This window comes from Balaenoptera musculus, chromosome 9 (genome assembly GCF_009873245.2).
Source record: "Balaenoptera musculus isolate JJ_BM4_2016_0621 chromosome 9, mBalMus1.pri.v3, whole genome shotgun sequence".
NCBI classification, from domain to species: domain Eukaryota; kingdom Metazoa; phylum Chordata; class Mammalia; order Artiodactyla; family Balaenopteridae; genus Balaenoptera; species Balaenoptera musculus.
Genome location: NC_045793.1, coordinates 105,961,001 through 105,983,223, shown reverse-complemented (window position 1 = coordinate 105,983,223; position 22,223 = coordinate 105,961,001). Strand labels below are relative to the sequence as shown.

Here is a 22,223-nt window from a genome sequence, read left to right as displayed (position 1 = left end):
TCCGGGTTTCTGAATGTAAAGAGGAAAAAAAAAAAAAAAACCCTCCCACAGGCTGCTAAGCTAACACGGCCTTCGAATTCCAAATTGAACACACTTTGGTTCTGGTTTTTCAACAGTCGCAAGACCAAGCCGTCCACGGGGAGGAAAGCCAGAGGGGGCCAATTAGGAAGGAAGAAATTAAAGGGAGGAATAAAGGAAAGGAAAAAGCCCAGATGAAAGGTCCAGCGGAGAGTGAGTGACAAGGCCGGAGGATGGCAGCCGGGGGCGGAGGTGGGGAGGCGGCTGCGCTGCAAACTGACAGGTGGGTCTCGGGCCTGGAAGGGGGCGGGTGGGCGGGAGGCCCTCCAACCCCTGGGCAGCGCCGGCCGCCGCGGCGACGCCTCCCGCACCCGGGCCGCAGAGGAGGGGCGGGGAGCGCGCGGGGCGGGAGGCGGGAGGCGGGAGGCGGGCGCGCGGGCTCCCACTCCGGCCTCGGCGCCACTCGCCCGCCGCGCTCCGGGCGTCTCTTCTGCCTCCGACGCGCCGCGGATACCCCAGCCTCCGGCTGCCTGGTCCGGGGAGCTCCCCGCGTCTGCTGGAGGAGAGGAGCGAGGCCGAGCCGGGGCGGCCCCGGGGCACGATTCGTCGCGGAGACGCGGGGACCAGACCTGAGGATGAGAGGCGGAGGGCGGCCCGGGCACTGACGCGAGTTGGGGCCACGGCTCCCGGCCGCCGGCGGTGCGATGAGCCTGCCAGCGGAGACGCCCTAGCCGGTGCACGCGCCGGGCGAAGCGCGCAGGTGGGGCTGCGCTCTCCGTGGTGCGCCCCGCGCCGGGCCCCCACCGGCCGGAGGATGGGCGCCGGCGCCCCGGGGCCGCGCCCGCCGCTGCTGCCCCAGCGCCCGCCGTTAGCCCCGCGTCCGGCCGGCGCCCTGTGCTCATGTACGTAGGCGGGGCGCCCGCCCCCGGGGGGTGAGGGTCCATGTTGGGTGTCCGCGCCCGGGGCGCCCTTCCGCCTCCCTGCTGCTCGGGAGGAGCCCCCCTAACCCAAGCCCAAGTTTGTACATATGGGTGATCGCCCGGGCTGAAGTCCGCCGGGCCGGGGATGGGGGTGGGCAGAGGGCACGGACGACCCGAGCCTGCTTGAGGGGGATGGGGATGAGGGGGAGGAAGCCACCTGGAGGCGCGCTGAATTGGAGGGCGAGGGGAGTTGGAGGGCTTGGTGGAGAGAGGCTGGGTGGCCAGCATCCTGCGGCGTCTAGGGTTCCATCGGCCCCTTTGGGCGGCATAAAGTTTGGGAACCAGAGAGGTTTTCGGAGACAGGCAGAGTGAAGGGGGGCTCGCCCCGCCCGGCGCCCGCCATCCCCGGCCTCCTCCACCGCACACCCTAGTGCTGCCGGGCCCCCCTGCTCCACCGCCACGACCCCTCCTGGGTCAAAGAAATTAGGCGACTGCGCGTTGCGGCCCACGCAGGGGTCTCTGGTCTGCGCCCCGAGTCGCTGAGCGGCTGCCGGGTGGCTGGTGGAGGAGCCAAAGCCTCCGAAAGCCCCGACCCGCAACCGGGAACGGGGGTTGGGCTGGGGGACAGTCACGGACCTTCTTCTGGGCAACCGGGCCTCGGGCGGAGGGCGGGGAAGGGGCGTCTGCGCCCCGCACTGGTGGCGTTTGCAAAGTTGTTAGGATGAGTCACCGGGTCCTGGGAGCTTTCTTACCCCCCTCGCGCCCTTCTTCCCCAAACACCCTCGGGCAAGCGAGGAAGGGTTTCCCTCTTATATTCCTGCACGGCCGTCAGCGACCGCTCCACTGCGGAATTCTCCACTGAGTAGCCTTTAGGGAAGTGTGGCCGGGACCCGGAGAGCGCGCCGGGCTCCGGAGTTCTGTGGCTCCATCCGAGCCTTGCAGGGGGCGCGGGCCCTGCTAGCCGCATCGCCGCTGCTCCGCCACCCGCTAATCACGAAGGCACGGGGAACACTGCGGGCCGGTGCTTTTCTGGGACTAGCTTCCGTGTCCGTGTCCACAGTCTGGGATGTGTAGGACCCCGGGCCGCGCCCCGGCGCCGGGCATGTCGCCCCTGCCCTCGGGGTCCGGCGCGTCCATTTCGGGAGCCGCCGGGCCGGGCGCGCGCGGGCCTCGGGGCTCAGCTGTGCTGCTTTCTCTCCGCAGGGACGGCGGCTCCAGACTGGCGGCGGCGCGCCCCCGGGCTGTGAATGCGACTCGCCCCTCGACCTCGCTCCCCGCCCGCCCGGCCGCCGGGACGCGGTAGGGGTTGCCGAGCTCCACTGCGATGGCAGTTGGCGCGCTGTCCGGTTCCCTCCTGCTCACCTGCTGCCTGATGGTGGCTCTGTGCAGCCCGAGCATCCCGCTGGAGAAGCTGGCCCGGGCGCCCGAGCGGCCGGGCCAGGAGAAGCGCGAGCACGCGTCTCGGGACGGCCCGGGCCGGGTGAGCGAGCTCGGGCGCCCGGCGAGGGACGAGGGCGGCGGCGGCCGGGACTGGAAGGGCAAGGGCGGCCGCGGGCTGGCCGGCCGGGAGGCGTGGAGCAGGCAGAAACAGGCCTGGGCCGCCCAGGGCGGGGGCGCCGGGGCCGGGGACCTGCAGGGGCGGCCCCGCGGGGACACCCCGCACGAAGAGCCCCCGGCCGCCGCCGCCGCCGCCCAGGACGCGGCGGGCCCGGACCCAGAGCCCACGCCCGAGCTGCCGGAGGAGTACGCGTACCCGGACTACCGGGGGAAGGGCTGCGTGGACGAGAGCGGCTTCGTGTACGCGATCGGGGAGAAGTTCGCGCCGGGCCCCTCGGCCTGCCCATGCCTGTGCACCGAGGAGGGGCCGCTGTGCGCGCAGCCCGAGTGCCCGCGGCTGCACCCACGCTGCATCCACGTCGACACGAGCCAGTGCTGCCCGCAGTGCAAGGAGAGGAAGAACTACTGCGAGTTCCGGGGCAAGACCTACCAGACCCTGGAGGAGTTCGTGGTAAGAGGCGAGCGCCCGGGCGACTTTGCCCGTCCCAGGAGAGGGTGATCCGGCTCTGAGTCCCCACTTTGGAGAAGAGGCACTCTGTGGTTCTCAGAGCGGGGCGGCGCTGTGGCCGCGTCCCCTCAGCAAGACCCCTCTTTTTCAGGGCAGAGGTAATTTTTGCAAGCCGTGTGCTCAGTCCACGTGCATTCGCTCGGTCTTCACGATAAAAGGGTTTCCTTAGAGTGAAGCCCGTGGCCCTAAGGCGAACAGCCCGAGCAAAATCACTGGCTGTACTTTTAACCTTAATTGGCTGCTCCTGAGTTAAAAGTGTTGCTGCCGAAATGCTCGCCCTGTTTTCAAACACAGGGTAATTTACCCTGCTGTTTGGGATGTGTTCTTGAGCTAATAGCTCATTAAGGGAGACTATTCACATAAATAAGCCGTTTCCCTAGATTATGTGCTGGGTATCAGGCAGATGTTCTAGAAATTAAAAGAAAAAAATGCTTGCTCAATGGATGCCAAAACATAGTCGACAGCAAAAACCAGAAGTCCAGGTGATGGTTAAAAATGGTTTTATTTTAGGTGAGTACTGGTAGTAATATTAGTAGCGCTATTTCCTGAATGCCTACTGTATGTTAGGCTCTAGGCTGCATTTTTCACCTGTATTAACTTAGCTAAACCTCAAACCACGCAGTAAAGTAGATTATTATCTACTATCTCCAGATGATAAAGAAGAGGAAACTGAGACACAGAATATTTTTAAAAGGTGTCGAAGGCAACACAGCTGTTAAGAAGCAGATTCATGTGTCAAGCATGCTTTTACCCCCTACACTCTTATTTGAACCAAAAGCCCAGCCCCACAGGGGCACTGGCGTGGATGGAGATGCCATCCAGCGCTTGTGCTGGCCGGAGTTGAACTCCGCCCGAAAGCCCTGCTTCTTCACTACCGAGCCTGGGAGACAACTGCACAGCTGCTCAGTCATTCCAGTCCCCCATGGTCGGCTCAGTCCAACTGGACTTGGCCAGTTGACTTGGCATGCCAGAGGTTTCCCGGGCAGCAGAGGGCATCCTGGCACCTCCAGCCCCCAAAGCTGAACAAGGAGGCAGGTGCGAAGGAATCCTTCAGGGTGCCCAGACCATAGCCTCTGAGATCTGCAAGTTGAGAATGTGCCCAGGATGTGACAGCGTGTAGTGAGTTTTAGGAATGAATTCCTGAGTGTTGTAGAAATATTAATATAAAAGCCGAGAAGGACAGATCTATAGGTAATGTAGAAAGTGTGGAGATGCTGGGATTTGGTCAGAAAAGATGAGTTTCCATTCTGGTTTTGCCACTAATCGGCTGCATGATGGGAACAAAGCACATCTCCCCTCTGGCTTTCTTTTTCCTCATCTGTAAGGTAAGGGCCCTACATTCCTTGAGGGTCCTTGGAGTTCTAACAACCTGACACCCAGGGTTTATCTCCAGGCAAACCTGTTTAAGACAGTTCTTGGCTTCAGCCCTTTGGAGAGACAGACAGCTTTGATGAGAACCTACTAGGAACCAGGCCCTGGCCATACTACAGAAGTAAGTCTGGAACCCTTCCCTCAAAATGCTCCTGGAGGACTGGGGAGCTGGGCAGATGCCTCCCCAGATGTTCTGGGGTGCAGCCTGGAAGTGCATAAGTAAAGCTGGCCATGGGAGCTGGTGGAGCCCAGAGGAGGGGCCTTCCATGTTGGCCTGGGACGGGGCTGTAGCCAAACGATTCTCTGGAGTTTTAGAGTCATAGGAAAATCTAAGTGTTACAAGATCAAAGACAAGGAATTAGTTTTTAATTAATACTATTTATTGTTTGCACTGTGTGTAGTTCCATAGTCATTTCTTTTTTTTTTTTTTTTTTTTTTTTAGTCATTTCTTGTAAGTGTCCCATGAGGTAGGCTGAGGAATTACTAGCATTTTGATCTCAAAAGCCCAAACGCATCCCAGAGCAGCCATCACAGGCAGAAGGAAGAATTCAAACTTCTGTTCCGGTTATTCATTGCTAAGTGCTGGATGCCACGAAGCTGCCTGTGTGTATGGGGGTGGGGGATCGTTTTTTTAAATTTTTTTATTTTTTAACATCTTTATTGGAGTATAATTGCTTTACAATGGTGTGTTAGTTTCTGCTTTATGACAAAGTGAATCAGCTATACATATACATATAATCCCTATATCTCTTCCCTCTTGTGTCTCCCTCCCTCCCACATTCCCTATCCCACCCCTCTAGGGGGTCACAAAGCACCGAGCTGATCTCCCTGTGCTATGCGGGTGCTTCCCACTAGCTATCGGTTTTACATTTGGTAGTGTATATACGTACATGCCTTGTATTGGATTCCTGTTTTCAAAAACTGGTGCATAAGTAGAATGTGTTTCCCACTCTGAGATGGGAGATGATAGCAACTAAAGGGAGATTGGAAAGATTACAATCTCAGTAAGAATTAAAATACCAATAAAGCTATTTTTAGAGTATTAAGCGCATCTTTCATCTTCAAGTGATCCTTTGTTCTTAACTTTCATCCAATCATTACCAGCTGCTAGGATGACACTGTGCCCAGCTGCTATAAAATTTTCATTATATTCCTGCTCCTATGATAGGTACAACTGCATAACGATTGCGCTGTATATATCATGCTTGTTCATTCTGTTAGTATCAGGAACACTCGTAGGCATTTCCCTAACTTAGTGTGGCTTTGTGCAAGTTTCATTCCATGAACAAAAGAGGGTGCGGTGCTTTCTGGGAGTGTTGGGAGGATAAGTGTGGAGGGGTATAGGGTCAGCTGTGAGTCCAGGGGTTTGTGGGGCACAACTGCACCTGTAGCTGCTCTGGGTCCTCCAGGCTTCCAGGAGACCCATCAAGACCTGCAGTTTGCACAGCACACAGTACCTGGAAAACAGGAAAGGAAAGCATTTTACATCTGAAGCGCTTTGCGCTTCTCTGAAAAAAATGTAATTCAGTGGAGGTTGTGGTGCCGTAGGGTCATGTCTGGAACGCTCCTGATCATGGCCAGGTCAGGAGAGGTGAAAGGCAGGCCGGTTCTGGTCCTCTTTCTTTGGGAGGCACGCAGGCGCTTTCTGTTCTCTGCTTTCCGAGAGAGTAGGTTACTGAGGGAGGCTGGGAGCTCGTGGTGGGTGCCTGAGAAGGTGGAACCCCGGATCCTTGTGCCTGTGATGCCATTGAGCACGTGTTCTGGACAGAGCGTGTCTCTTCCCTGCCCTCTCGTGCTTCTCTGTCCTGGGTATATGTCTGCAGTCCCTGTGCGCGGTGCACAGTGAGGCCAAACAAACCGAAACGTCAGAGTTCGGAGCCGAGAAAGGTTTATTTGTCACAGGGCCGTGTCAGGAGAATGGCTGGCTCATGCTCCAAAGACCCCGTGGGTTTCAGGGAAGAAGATTTTATAGGCAAAACCTGGGGGGCGGGATTCAGGGTGTGTAACCCTCCTCTGATTGGTTGGTGGTGAGGTCACAGGGCGGTGCTCCGGGGATCTGTGCTCAGCCTGAAGTCACCATCCTCCACCGGGATGGGGGCCTTAGTTCCTGCAGAAGAGCTCAGGGATATGTATCAGATATCTGTGCCCATCCCTCAGGAGGAACTGGGACCCTCCCACATCCTGCCCTACTGTTTCTTTCTGCATTTCCTCACTCCCCTAATTAGTGACTATTTGAATCTGCCCTTTGGAACTCAGGAAAAGTCTTGGAGGCAGAAACCTTTTTCCTACAAACAAGAAATAGAAAGCACAGAAAGGCTTGTGTACTTGGGAGGGCCTCACAGGGTCCTGCTGGGTTTCACTCTCTGCCCAGTTCTCTCTGTGCTTCAGTCCTGTCTTTCCCCTTCTCACCAAGGCTCTTTACCCCATTCAAACTCCCATTCCTTACAGCCTGGTTGATCTCAGGTGGATGTCTGCAGAAGACCTTCAGTGAAATACCGTTAAGCTGCTAATAACAATTAGAGTAATACCCTCCTCCCTCCAGGGATGTTTGCAGTTTAATTTGTATATTCAAATAAAAACATAGTTTCTAGTAGAATGTCCTCCACTACCTCTGAAATTATACCAAGTGTCCTGTTCTTACACCAGCAGGCCTCCAACTTTGAGTAAGGAAGCTGGTCTATTCGTTTATATTTTTTATACATGAATGCTATTTCGTGTGCTCTCTTGCTTCCTGGGGCATGCCATTTGTATAACAAAGTACCACAGACCCAGTGGCTTAAACAATAGAAATTTATAGCTTCACAGCCCTGGAGGCTGGAAGTCTGAGATCAAGGTGTGGGCAGGGCTGGTTCCTCCTGAGGCCTCTCTCCTTGGCGTGTAGAGGACCGCCTTCTCCCTGTGTCCTCACATGGTCGTCCCTCTGTGCATGTCTGTGTCCTGATCTCCTCTTCCTATAAGGACACCACTCATATTGGATTAGGGCCAACTCATATGACCTTATTTTACCTTAATTACCTCTGTAAAGACCTTGTCTCTAAATACAGTCACGTTCTGAGGTATTGGGTTTAGGACTGCAACACCTGAGTTTGAGAGGGGACACAATGCAGCCTGTAACATAGGGTCAGTGACCAGACTTGACCTCGTAGGCCTGGGTCCAAGGAGGTGTAGGGAATGCAGTGGGGCAAGGATGCATCAGCAAGTATGACTGGAAGAAAGAATTTGTAGAGAAGGCACAGAGTGATGGGTAATACACGGAATGCCTGATAAACATAATTAAGCCGCCCACCCAGATCATGGTGACTTAGTGTCTATTCCATTCTGAGCTCAGGAATTACTGTGCTACTTACTTATGTCAGTGGGTCCTTGTATCATATGTATGAGGGCCTCACTTTTAAATTTGCCCCTGAGAGCTACCATACAGGCCAGCAGCAAGTCAAATTTGAAATTCATTAATTAAAACACGATTCCATTTTGAGCAACAAAAGAACTTGTTCCCCTCCTGGGAATCCTGATTTCTGGGGAACTGTGAAGACAGAAACAGGGTCTGCAAGCTTGTTTCCGTGTTTTGTAGAACCTAACAGAATGCATGCGACTCCCTGAGATACAAGAGAACTGAAATTTCACTTTGCTTTCGGTTGGGATGATATCAGTTCTGTGTGTCCACGTTGGTTACTGTAGCCGATCAGGAGGTCTGATTGGCAATTGTATTAAGTCTTAGAAGAAAAAGAGAAAATGAATTATTGATACGTGCTGCTTGCTGGGCTGTCTTGCAAAGCATGGGGACTCTTGGACTGAAGATCAGTGAACGAGGTAGTCACAGGTGAGATGACCCGGGACCACTGAGTCACAAGCCTCTCCTGGGGCCTCAGCAGCCGACTTGTTGCAAAATCTCCTTTCTCGGAGTTTATTAATGAAAAACAACTTACATGAAATTTGGAATCAAAAGCTCCATCTCAATAGATCTCTACTGCAATTATGAGCAAGTGCCAATAAAGAGAAAGACACAATTCTCCATATTTTTCAGTCTAATAGTATTTATATTCTTTTGGCTGATGTTACTTAAACCAAAACAATACCATTATTATTTTCCTTTGCCGAGGAAAATGAACTAAGTTGTGTAAAGTCGATGTTCTTTCCTGTAAGTCAGTTTCATGTGTGTGCTATTGCTACGACTGAGTTTGTTTTGGCTTCTAGGAAGATTTGGCAAATTCTGGACTTCTTTGTTTCTGCCTTTCTGTTTAATGCCATTTAAATGTTAACTTTTTTTTTTTTAAAGAAAGGAGAGTAGTATATATGGTTTCCCTAGACCTTTCAGGTAGGGGAAACCTAACGTGAATGACTGCTGTTTTACATGTTCCATGCAGTACTTTATTTGCATGTATGAGGCAAATGCTATAAAAGTTCCCACAGGACATTTGGTCCTACCCAAAACTTCCATAAAACCTCTGGTCCATAAGATATTCCATCTCTGCCAAAAGGTCCTTGATATTTGCAAGACCATTTTGTCCGGTCCAAAACTTACATAAGATATTTGGTCCATAGCAGAAGGTCTTTGTAGCAACATGGATGGATCTAGAGATGATCATACTAAGTGAGGTAAGCCAGGCAGAGAAAGACAAATATCATATTATATTGCTTATATGTGGAATCCAAGAAAAAGATACAAATGAACTTTTTACAAAAGAGAAATAGACTCACAGACATAGAAAACAAATTCATGCTTACCAAAGGGGACAGCAGGGGGAGAGATAAATTAAGAGTTTGGGATTAACACATACACACCACTATATATAAAATAGGTAATCAACAACGACCTACTGTATAGCACTGGGAACTGTATTCAGTATCTTGTAAAAACCTGTAATGGAAAAGAATCTGAAAAATTATATATACTAATATAATATAATACTGAAACACTTTGCTGTACACCAGAAACTAACAGCATTGTAAGTCAACTATATGTAATAAAAAAAGAAGAAAGGTCCTTGATATTTGGTCTTGTCCAAAGCCATTTGGCATGGACTCTTTGGATAGGACCGAATTTCAAGGACCTCTGGGTGTGGACCAAATGTCTTATGGAAGTTTTAGACAAGACCAATATCTGCTAACCTAAACGTTTAGTCTTTTATGTTGGGAAGAAGGAAACCAACATTCATCCATCGCTTATACATTTTATATCTTGGGGGGGGGCAGGGTTTACGCAATAGACTGATGAGCTGGTGGTATTTTTTTTTTTTTAAAGGAGAGAAAACTAAGGTTCGAAGCAGTTAAGTAACTTGACTAAAGTCATCAAGCTAGTGATGGGGAAGCCAGGATTTGAGTCCTGGTCTGTTGGACACTTCCTTCCAACTCTGCCTCTTTACCTTCCTGATCCCGTGGGGATGGAGGGGCATTTTGCGTGTGGCTGGGAGAATTTCTGGTATCTGGAAAAGGGAAGACTTATACAGGCCTGGAGTGCCTGGCCCACTTTGTGTCTGGTAAACGCTGAATCAATTTGGGTAAGTGTTTGTTTATGTGGACTTATGTTGTGTTTTGCTCAAGCCATTGAGGACAAAATGAGTATCTGTGGCCTTCAAAGTATAAAATCTTGAGTTGTAAGGAGAAGAGGAGCACTGATCCCAGGAGCTCCCTGAGGGCAAGGAGGGAGGTTCCAGCACGCAGTGGACCGGGTACCAGATCTCGACCGTGGGTAGGACCTCAGAGGTCATCAGGCCCACGCGGGGGCAGACTGATGGCCCAACGGCCAGCTCCGGCCCAGGAAGGTGCTCTGCTTGGCTCAAGGCACATCAGATGTTTGTGTGATAGAGCAGACATTTAACAAGTGAGAGGTTCTTACAAATACTCCAATTGCTGGTTTGTTGTGAGAACGGGGTGAGCCCCAGGCGGCAGCCGTCTGCCAGGGCCAAGCTGCTCCTTGAGAAGGGCACTGGCTCCCCAGCTGACCACCTCCTCCCTTGGCGTGACTTACCCGGGGTCCTGCAGCCATGTGGCTTTGTCATGCTCTCTGTTCGCAAGTGGAGAAATTTCACCCTAGAAAATGGCTACCTTCTTCAAGATCAGACAAGCTGGCGGCATCAGAGGAGGGAGGGACCCTGGCCATGCTCTCCAGTCCTGTCCTTCAGTTGGGGTGGACAGTCAGTTTCTAGAACTTTGAGCACAGAGTCCTTACCTTCTGAAGACGTGAGCTTGTGTTCTGGTTCATCCCTGTGCCCGTGGGCAATACTCAGAACCTCCTTATTAGCGGGCGGGAAAACGTGGAGAGGTTGCTGCTGTCTCTCTCGTTATGAGAAGGAAATGAGAGAGATGAGAACCTGCAGAGCTCCACACAAACAGCAGAACAAAAGCCTGCTGCTCTTGTGGCCTGGGGAGTTGTGCTTCTCAGCGGCAGGCCTGACCCAGCACGGCGCTTGGTCTCCAGCAAGATGGCCTGTGAATTTCCTCACCGTTAGAGAGTGACTCTAGGGGGCTGTGTGTTCCCAGAAGTATTTCCTTCTCAGATCTGATAAGTCCCAACAGAAAGCTCATGCTTGCATTTATTTATTCAAAAATACTTTTTTGAATAAATATTTGCAGGCATTGGGCTACATCCTGGATATACAGTGACAAACCATCAGGTCCCTCCAATCAAGGGGCAGTGACTCTATAGCGAGTGATGTGCCCAGAGGTTGGTCAGGTGGGGTCGTGGTCTGCAGGGTAGGCAGGTGGAGGGCCCTCACCTAGATCCCAGTGCTGTTAATGCTTTGTGTTTAAATGGCAGAGGAAGAAGAATCCTGGGGCAGCTTTCTAGGGAAAAGACCAGAGCCTGTTTCAGATAGCGCAGTTGTGAGATTGAGTAAAGGATACGGTTTTCCGCTCAAGTCTGCATCCCCTGTAGCCATCCTTCAAGGCACGGTTCTGATTATGTAGCCGGAAATCCTTCTTGCTGCTTATCTGTTCCAAGGCTGAGATCCTGCCAGCTGGATCTCACTTCTCCTTCTATTTCTGTCGGGCACTGGGGTGCGTCCAGGACAGAGGGTGCCTTTCGAATGGATGCAGAAAAGGATGATGTCAGACATCTGCCCGTGGCCCTGCGAGCTCTCTGGGAAGCCCTAGGCCCGTGGAAATGCATAGCAATGGAAAATTAAGATGCCGTGTGGCTCTGTGCATTTCCCCTCATGGCAGAAATGATTTTACCTGGGAATATGGAAGACTCATAGGCTGAAAACCCACTGTTTAGAAAACTCATGAAATCCTGGATCGCATACAATAAAACACATCTTCTCAAAAGCACAGCAGGAATGGCAAAAAAATAAGAGAAATTAGTCCATAGAGGTGGATGTATGAAACCAGAGAGGAAAGTCAATCGTTCAGGGGAGGCTGTCTTAGGGTGTCCACTGATGCCTGTGGCCTGGACCCTTGGTACTCGAGGCCAGGCTGGGCCACGTCACAAGTCCAGGGCCCCATGTAGGGAGAGTCAGATCAGGGTACCTCTCATAAAAGCAGACTCCCCGGAAGAGCCTGTCCTGCAAGAGGGCAGTGTAGACACACCCCTTGGACGGCCTCAGCACTGGGCGGAGCTGGAGGCTTCCCTCTCAGCAGTTGCACATGCCCTGCTGTGGATGTGGAGCCCCTAGTCATGCTTCCCTGAGTGCTCTGGATAATCCATGTGGAATATTTTTATTTAAAGTGGTCCCAGGCTGGCAGGGCCCACAGGTATCTGACAAACACTCTCCAGCCACAGAGAATCCCCACAAATAAGGTTCCAAGGAATGTGATGTCAAAATAACAATTACACACAAGAAGAAAGAGCATCAGAAACAAGAGTCAGCCGAGACAAATGCAGTCAGATCAGACCCAGATGTTGGGATACAAACGAGAATATTTTTTTATGCACAGAGAAATAAATGCGGGAATCAAGTGGATGGGTAAACCACATCAGTATATACCAAGTAGTTGCCAGCTTTGGAAAGGAATCACATAGAGCCTGTATAAAGGAATGCTACAGTAATTGGAACTAATCTTCAAGGGGAGGATTTGACAGGATGATAGGTGCAGGTTGTGAGATAATTTCGTGAATCTGGGGGTAGATTTGAAGAAGTTGCCCAGAATGAAACACAGGTGCACGGATGGAACATAGGAAGGAAATGTTTTGGTACATGGAGGATAGAGAAAGAAGGTCTAACATACATCCAATTAGAATTTTGAAAGAAGTAGCAGAGAATGTGGAGAAGATGAAGAGATAGTGCCAGAGACTTTCTAGTTGAAAGACCCCTATTTCCTGATTCAGGAATCCCAGATATGTATGTATATGTATAAAACCACACCTAGTGAGATTGCAGAACACCAGAGAGAAAGGAAACATTTTAAAAGGGACCGCAGAGCAAAGACTTTACCTGCAAAATAACAGTAACTAGGCTGACCCATGACATCTCGTCAAGAATAGAAAATTTCCGCCAGGATTTTCCTGGCGGTCCAGTGGTTAAGAGTCCGTGCTCCCACTGCAGGAGCCATGGGTTCAATCCCTGGTCAGGGAATTAAGATCCTGCAAACCACATGGCGTGGCCAAGAAAAAAGGAATAAAAAACCCAAAGCTGTAGAAGAACATCTTTAAAGAACAAAGAGAAAATAAGCATTAATTCAATTTATGTACCTGGCAAAACTATCTTTCAGGAATGAGCCTGAACAAAAATATTTTTCAACAAAAATAGAGTGCATACTACCAAAAAACCTTTACTAAAAGAAGTTCCAGATGCAATCTAAAGGTTGAAATCCAGGAAGCAAAACTGGATCCCAGAAGCAGAGGCACAGAGTTAAGAAAGAAGGGATCAAAACCCATCCTTCACTAAATTGCAGATCAGTAGTTCTCAACTGGGGTCCACATTGTCCCTACGGGGGAGCTTTGGCCACATGCGGAGGCATTCGTGGTTGTCATAACTGGGGTGGGCAGATGTTACCGACATCTGGTGGGCGGAGGCCAGACAGGCTGCTGGAATCCTACAGGGTACAGAACAGCCCAACAACCAATATCAAGGGTGCTGGGGCTGAGAACCCCGACTGCCGATTACAAAAGTGGGGGTCTCCAGGGTGGTGACAGCCGAGCTGGTGGTGGAGCTCATGTTCCCGTGCCTTGCAGGGGTTGGTGTGTCCTGCACTGAATTTTGAGCTGTGAAATTTATCCTTAAACAGGAGATGCCATTAAATACAACTTTTAAATGTTCTTGGAAAAAAATGATCGCTGGGGAGCTGGTGCAGCTTTAGGCCAAATTCTGAAATAGGTGAACATTTTCAAAGGCTCCTTCTGTCGTCCAGGGCTACAGGTCACAGGTGGCACCAAGCTCCAGTAGGCCATGGCCAACTGTTCTGCCCTTCCTGGAAGAAAATTCAGACCACTTCTAAGTGATATGCCCCCTGCTCCTGAAGCAGCTCAGAAATAAATACTAACATACACCGTACCAGACAGGTTGGCCCTTCTGTATCATGTCTTTGCTTTTGTCAAAGGTTGACATGCTACACTCATTTAAAATATCTATCTCCCTGGTCCAACTTTAAAAACAATTTCTTACTTACATTTTACTTTTAAATTTCATGCATTTTTTGAAAAAGTATCTTAATATTTTTGTTTCAGAAGGCTTGAAACAAAATACGAAATTAGTTTCAAGCAAGCCAGGACTCATATTTATTCATTCCTGTTAAGGTGTCAGGAGCCGTAGCTCTGTCCCTGGTCATGCTCTCTCATTGCTGACAGTTATGTTCTGGGGACACAGGGCCCTTGGCCAGTGGACGGCTGTCACCGTGGCAGCTTTCTCCCCTGGGGCCGCAGTGCAGGGAGTCCCCAGCTGGCCAGGATGCTGGCAGTCCCTTCCCACGTGGAGCAGGGCCCCCCTGAGCACCTTCGCCTCAATAGGCTGGTAGTTCAGCCATGTCACACTTGGCAGAAATGTCAGGGAGTGTGGGGTAGGAAAAGAAAGAATTCTGACAAGGCTGCTGACTTTCCCTGGGCCTGTGAGGAACAGGGGACGCGGGTGGCCTGAGGGATAAACTGTGCTGTGATGTCAACCCCTCAGCTCAGGTCACCTCCTGCAGCAGAGTCCCCTCTGGCCTCCTGTGCCCTCCAGGGAGTCAAAGAGATAAGCTCATCTTGCTCCAGGGTGACAGCACGCAGCGGCCGACACAATTGAGTGGTCAGCTCTCAGGGGTGCATCTGAGCTCAGAGATGGATCCCTTTCTTGTGAGTGAGCCCCGCAGTCTCTTAAACCCCATTAACTGTGGAAAGGGACCTCATTAACTGGAGAAACCGCTGGGCTGGCCTGTTGTAATGTCAGGATGCTTTGGAAGAGGCTCAGCTTCAAGGGGAAGTGCAGGGGCCAAAGGTGTGAGCCGAGGATGCCTGTGCCCCGGTCTCCCGCCCTGGTCCAGCACTTGCTGGGTGATTGGCAGCCGAGGCAGGCTGATGGGAGCCAGGCTCCGACCTCAGATGTGTCCAGGTGGCCACGTCCTAGTTGGCGATGGTGAGCCTTGTTCCCAGAGCTGGGTCAGCTCTCCTCTCGTTAGCACAATTTTGTGTGCCCGACGCACAGTGAGACCAAACAAACTGAAACGTCGGAGTTTGGAGCAGAGAAAGGTTTACTGCAGGGCCATGCAAGGAGACTGGTGGCTCATGCCGTAAAAAGCCCCGAGCTCCCCGAAGGGTTTCAGCAAACATTTTTAAAAGCCAGGTGAGGGAGTGGGGCGGGTCATAGGGTATGTGATCAACTCGTGCACAGTTCTCTGATTGGCTGATGGTGAGGGAACAGGGCAGGGTCACAGGGGTTCACATGATCAGTCCTTAGGCTCCAGGAGGCCTTGGGGCTACGTGCTCATGGTCATCAAGCAGTTAACATCTTCCATTTGGTGAGGGTTTTAGCATCTGCAAAACAACTCAGGAAATGTGCATCAGATACTGTTATCTGGGTACTTCAGAGAGGCGCCAGAGGCAGAGGACATGGGGAGGGGAGGGGTCTGTCCTGGGGAGTCCCCACTGGGTCCTGCTCAGTTACACTCTGGTCACCTTCACTGCTCCCTGCTTAGCGTTTAAACGTTATTACTGCCATCTCAAATGAAGAATGACAAAAGGGAGCAGCATGGTTTTGTTTTCTTCGTGTGCGAATGTGTGTGTGTGTCTATATTAGGAAGAGATATGCACATGGGTTTCAATGCATTAAGTGTTTTCCCCGTTTGCTGCAGTCCCCACCACTCCCTATTATGCACCTAGTTCGCTGCCTCGTGTTCTTACATGACTAATCCCTGAAAGAATCTGAATCTGTGATCCCTGAGAGAACCAATCCCCACGTCACACCTCACACCCATCTTTTAAAAGCCTACTCTTGGAAGACAGTTACTTTTAGTCATTTATATGTTAAAGGAAAACCATTTCCTTTTCATTGCTTCTTTCTGCTAAGGATGACTTATCCTTAATCTTTTATACTAATTCTAAAAAAAAGGGTTTAGAGCTTCCCACGTTTTAAGAGGAGTTTGGCTTTAACAAAACTGCCCCCAGGGCCTCCCCCCACCCCCCCTTCAGCCCCAGTGTGTAGGTGGTCACGCCCAGTTGGCATCACATCCATTCTGTTAAGGTCTTAATTTAGAAATCTGTGAATAGGCAAAGTATCTATTAGAGCTACTCCATCAAAATCTCACCATTGGACTTCCCTGGTGGCTCAGTGGTTGAGAGTCCGCCTGCCAATGCAGGGGACGTGGGTTCGAGCCCTGGTCCGGGAAGATCCCACATGCCGCAGAGCAACTGAGCCCAAGTGCCGCAAGTGCTGAGCCTGTGCTCTAGAGCCCGCAAGCCACAACTACTGTGCCGTCGTGCCTCAGCTACTGAAGCCCACCCGCCTGGAGCCCATGCTCTGCAACGGGAGAAGCCACCACAATGAGAAGCCTGCGCACCACAACGAAGAGCGGCCCCCGCTCGCCGCAACTAGAGAAAGCCCGTGCACAGCAACGAAGACCCAACACAGCCAAAAATCAATCAATAAATTAATTAATTAAAAAAAAAATCTCACCATCACCCATACTACCAAGTGGGAGGAGAGACTGGGCCCAGGGTCCAGGGTAGCACTCCAAGCCTATCTGTCTGTGGCCCTGGAGTTACTCCGAGCCTTGCTGGCCCTTCCTCCTCCTCTCTGCATGGCTCTGTTTGCAGCAGGCCAGGGCTGGGCGCCGGGGGCGGGTCCACCGTGGGCACACACTTGCCTCCACCACAGAAATGGGGGTGCAGGTGCTGTCTTAGCTCAGGCTGCCAGAACAAAATGCATGAGACTGGGTGCCCGAAACAACAGAAATTTACTTCTTGTTCTGGAGGCTTGAAGTCCAAGATCAAGGTGTCTGCAGGGTCTGGTTCTGCTGAGGACCCGCCTCCTGGCTTGTACACGGCCGCCTTCTCACCATATCCTCACTTGGTGGGGAGAGGGCCCTCCTCCTCTCCTTACAAGGACACTAATCCCACCTGCCGAAGGCCTCACCCTTGTGACCTTGGCCTCATCTAACCCATATGACCTCCCAAAGGCTCCACCTCCAGAGACCATTGCACTGGGGGTGAGGGCTTCACCATATGAATTTAGGGGGGGCATTCAGTTTGTAACAGGAGGCCAGCATGTGATCGGACTGTGTGATCTGTTAGGTCAGCACCCTTCCAGGACATTCCCCAGGTCTTCAGCCCAGAAGAAGCGCCCTTCTTCATTTTCATCTGTTTGCCACCAAGTGAAATACACCATGCAAACACTGCCTGCATCTTTCCCCTCATCAGTGAGTTCCTGCATATGATCCATATTTATCTGAGGGAATTTTATTCACAGGAGGATTTGAAAGACATTAAGGGGTCCTGCCTCAAGCTAAACTATAAAAGTCAGTCTTTGGTGCCTGAGAAGAAAGCAGTGCCTTGTCGGGTTGTCAGACTGTTGTTCTGTTCATCTGCTCTGTGTGTGTGTGTGTGTGTGTGTGTGTGTGTGTGTGTGTGTGTGTGTGTGGTAGAGTCGTGTTCTTCCTGAGACTGGAAGCTGACAGCTCCTGAGGACAGTTCTTAATTAAGTCCCTTTGTGTGCAAATCCGTTCTCTGACAGCCAGTGGAAAGACAGAAAGAACAAAACAAAACCAGAATCTTCTCTGAAGGCTCAGGAAGCAGCAGCTTGCTGTAGCTCCGTGGCCATTGGCTTGTGCTGGAGGCTGGAAGGTGGCCGTGGATCAAGTTCATGTCACTTCCGGGGCTGCTATTCCCATGGGAGGGAAGATGGGGGGTGGGGACGGAGGGGCTGGAGCCCTCCCTGCCGGCCCTGATGGACAAGTGGAGCTCAGACAGCGGGCGGAGCCTGGGAGACATGGGCTGCTGGGTGGGCGCCTCTGTGTCTGGGCAGGACCCTGTTGCTTCCCAGGGTGGAGACAGAGCCTTGCTCTAGTTTAAGATATTTCAGGTTGAGGAAACTTGAGTAGGGTTGGGAAAGGATTTAGTTTGAGGTGACTGTTGAAAAGAAAGCTGGGACCTGCATAGCATCTGCCAGGCTTCTTGCAGGGAGTCAGGGGAAGGTGGTCAGAGCAGGCAGGGTGGCCAGGACATACTCATGAAGATGGTACGTGAGCAGAGCCCAGTGGCCTGACCAGACCCTGCGTTCCGGCCGCTGCCTTGCCTTGCTGTGTGGGTTTCTTGACAATTCACCCGACCCCTGGGTGTGTGTGCACCCCATAAAAAAGCAGAGTTGAAAAGCATTGCTCCTGCGTTTTCTTCCAGCTCCAAAATATCACAGCTCCGGGTTATCAGAAGCTAATGAGACCCGTGGTCTAAGTAGAAGGGGATTCCCCTTAAGTGCAACGCACACACGAGTGTGACTCTGGGCACTTTTGGGAAGACACTAAGCAGCTGGAAGGACACTTTCGCCATCTGGTGACAGAAGTGTGACAGTGGCTTTGAGAGGATGCTTGTCATCCAGGGCCGAGCCAAGGGCTGCTTTCAGCGAAGGGCGATTTTAGCTCCTGCCTCTTGTTTCTTCTTTTTCTTTTTTTTTTTCTTTCTTTGTTTTTATTAGTTTCAGATATCATTTGATTTTATCACATTAAATTTTTGTTAAAATAAAATGAACATTATCCTGTTAAAATGTAACGTCAGAAAAATAAAGAGAGGTTATTAAAGAAGTTACCATCCTTTCTGGGGAGAGAAGATATGCTTAAACAGAGGAATTCTCTTTTTTTTGGTTTAAGAAGATTATCTGATGGCAAAACTTTAACTTAGATTGTTGTTTTGGAGGTAAAGAAAAAAATGAAATGATAAAACGATATAGTATCCAAACTCTAAAACACTTACTTTAGATTTTTATTTTGAGAACTATTGAAAAATTACTCCTGGAAAAAAAGGTTAAAATTTGTATTTATCTCTGTACACGGCAACTTGTTTCTTAATTGGAAGTTTTCAGAATAATTATACAACAGGGTCATAATGTGTAAACAAAACTCAAATGCACAAACACTGAGATCTTGTTCTTTAGTTGTAGAACAATTCTTTTAGTTCTGCTGATGGTGGGAAACGTTACGCTTTCCAGTTTCGATTTCTAAGCCTCTTTGGGGTAGGTTCTCAGCCCCAGGAGGGAACCGTGGAGCTGGCGAGGCCCCTCCTTGTCTCAGTGGTGCCCCTCTCCACCTGCTCTATCCTCCCCAGCTGACTTATCCACATTCCAGTCTGATCCCTTTCCTCTCCCTCCCACTCCAAGAGACAGCTTTGCCTTTCAAAGCCGTAATATGCACACAGCTCAGCTGCCATCTGCCATTGCCTGCTTTTCTGTTAGTTTCTCTTTTTATGTGTCAGCTCCCCAGCCAGGCTGGGCACAGAGGTGAGCGACTTGGGTGTGTCTTTGTATCTCTCTGCAAGAATACAGGATTCTGTTCGGTTGTGAGCCTATGGGATTGGTCAGTGGAGGGTGGAGGGCTTGGTGGTGGGGCTGAGAAGCCTGCTCTTCTATCGCTGCCCTGGAACCACGTGTGCATAATCCCCAGCCTGCAGGGTGGGTGTGTCCACATCCTATATCTTCCACTTTTGGATTTGAAGTTTGTCCACTGGGTGAGTAAGAGAGTATGAGTCCTCAGCTACTCCTTATAAATGTTAGCGATATATAGGAAACACTGACACACAGAGCAGAATAGTTAGGAAAGATGTAATAGGCAGAGGGTGGTGTGACACCTGCTCCCCACGTGCAGGACTGGATTGCTCCAGAATCTCGAGGTTTTGCTTCCTGATCTCAGGCTGTGCCCTTAGGGACCCTGTTTCTAGCCATGCCCTTTATGCACTTGTCGGATCCCTTCTGTAAAGCCTCTGCTTTCGTGTTTATATCATCCTAGCATCTGTGTCTTCTCTTCCATTTGTGGATTAAATGTGTAATCCACATCCTGATCCCTCATAATGGAAAGATTTCTCTTTCTTCCTTTGCCTCGTGTGTGGGCATCTAATCCTCCAGCAGCTCCTTACCGGTGGTGAGCAGCCCTTCCTGAAGCAAAGCTGTAGATTTCATTTTTTATGTTTCTCCTCATGTGCTGTGCAAGTTAATTTCAGCTCTTGTGTCTTTCAGTGGTTTCTTCCTTGACTCAGTCAATATTTATTGAGCCTGTGCAGCGTTTTGCACCAGCTCAGTTGCTATAATCATCCTGAATGTGACAGAGACATGACACGCCCTGGCCCTTGAGTTGCACTGAATCTAGTTGGCAGCTGACTGCAGGCTGGGAGTCGGGCTCTCAGTGACAGGACACAGTGCTCTTGGCCAACATGCCCGGAGGAATTCAAGGGGTCCAGGGCTTATGGAGATTCGAAGGAAGGGGGGGATCGAGGAACTGGGAAAGAGGAAGGGAGAGGGAAGCCTGGATTTCAGGGTTTCTCTTTGTTTTCATGTTAATCTTAGTGTGTGTCATTGTAGGATCCAACACTATGGGGGTTAGAAACATAAATGGAACCTCTCTGGTGATGGACAAAATAGAGAAATGGAGAGAAGACTTTATTTTAGGTGGAATGGTTTTAACTGGGAAAGGTCTGGGCTGACACCTCTTAGCTCATAAATTAATCGCATCTATGAAAACATTACAATTCCTTGGGAAGCTGTGCTGGGATTTTCATGCCTCTCATTTGTCTGTTCCTGAGGAGGCATCTGCATTCAGCCTGGAATTAGTGGGGTTTCATGGCACCCACGCCAGCAGCCACAGGACGAAGTTCCAGATTGGAAATATAATGGTGGTTGCTCGTCAGAGAGCAGGATTGAGGTGACACGAGGCATCTTTGAGTTCTCACCCAGGCCACTGGCCTTTTCTGGCAGCACAGGACAGAAAGATGTGTTGAAGCTGGATTTAAGAAAAGTATGTTGGCCTTCCCAAGAAGGTGGGCATTCTGCTGGGTGGTGGAAGGTGCAGCTGTGTAGGCAGGATAGAGCAGGAGGAAGTGTCTGGAAATTAGTTTCTTTTTTTTGTGCATGAATTTTCATAGCAGCTTTATGGGTAACAGCCCCAAACTAGAAACAACCCAAATGTCCATAAACAAGTAAATGGATAAACAATCTGTAGCGTGTCTATACAATGGAATATTGTCAAAAAGGAATGACAGGATACAGCACAGACACAACTCAGAATAACTATGCTGAGTGAAAGAAATCAGACAAGAAAGTACATTTACTTTCAGGCAATAAGTTTCAGGAAATAAGTTTCTGCCTTCCAGAGTGGAAAGACATTTGGGACACAGACAAGAGTGGGATTCAAATTCAACCTGCCTTCTGCTGTATTTTAGAGCCTGGTCCTTCTCATGGTTATGAAATGACACAAGACAAAGCTCCTTATAGATAGATACCTAACTGCACCCGAGTCCATAAATGTGAAATATATGAGATAAAATACAACTGTTAACAAACAACTCGTATAGAAGCTCCTCCCAAACTACCACTTACTTCATGTAGATCCTTTATGTATGAGGCCCTGAATGTAAGTAGTATCCATTAGGAAGGCCTCATTCTACATCTGAGAACTGTTTCCCATGTAAATTATATTGCTTGTTCCTACTTAGTTGTTTAGAAACAGGCTCAGTATGTGTTTTACAGTCCTTACTGCCCACGTACATGTGATACAGAGATGTATATCATTACTGAGCATTCTAAGGGTCTAACTAGTTATGCAAATACTTTAGCTACCATCAAGTTAAGATCTTTCTTTCTCCTCTGCTGTGCACTTTGTATTCACGGCTGCTTCGTGGAAAACATGCTCAGACGTGTCTGTTCTTCATGGTTTTGCTTCAGGTTAGATCCACTTTGCAGCACTGTCGTTCATAAGCCACAGTCGCTGGGGTGAGTCTGAAAGCAGAGGGGGCCAGTGAGAGCCCTCAGCATCCGTACCTGGATCCGAGGCTGGTCCAGGCGCTGGCCCTTCGCCAGCCTTCCTAACCCCTCCCCGTCCGCCCCCCAGCCATCACCCATGTTCCCACCTTCCTGGAACTAGCACAAGTGGGTCTCATCAGTCTGGGCTCAGGACTGGGATGAATGAATGAATAGCACAGAGCTCCTCTTTACTCTCCCTCCCAATTCTGCAAGACTGTGCTCTTTTTCTCCAGCACAACGGTTGACTACTCCAGCCCATAGTGGGTACTTTGAGAATGTCTCCTCTTCCTCAGATGCCCGGTGTTCTGCTAGGTGCTTCATCTAAGCTCTGTACAAAACTTGATTTGTAACTGGAAGATTGCAGAGGACGGCATTTCTGTCATTAGGCGTGTTATACAAGGTGTAGGTGGCTATTGCTAGCAGGCGGGATTGCAGAAACACACCTTAGAAGCTCATGTTCCTGCTCGCAGATCCAGCAATGCACTGGTCATTCTTACCTTCGGT

The 22,223-nt window shown here is 50.5% G+C and overlaps 1 protein-coding gene across 1 annotated transcript in view; it reads left to right on the top strand.

Annotated features, from left to right (window-relative positions):
• The first annotated feature begins 247 nt into the window (after window positions 1-247).
• VWC2 (von Willebrand factor C domain containing 2) overlaps window positions 248-22,223 on the top strand; it is a 112,600-nt gene continuing 90,624 nt past the window's right edge. The window contains exons 1-2 of the mRNA XM_036864506.1: window positions 248-301; window positions 2,142-2,946. Of these exons, the coding sequence (XP_036720401.1) occupies window positions 2,263-2,946 (684 nt within the window). The 5' untranslated portion in view covers window positions 248-301; window positions 2,142-2,262. The remainder of the gene's footprint in view (window positions 302-2,141; window positions 2,947-22,223) is intronic.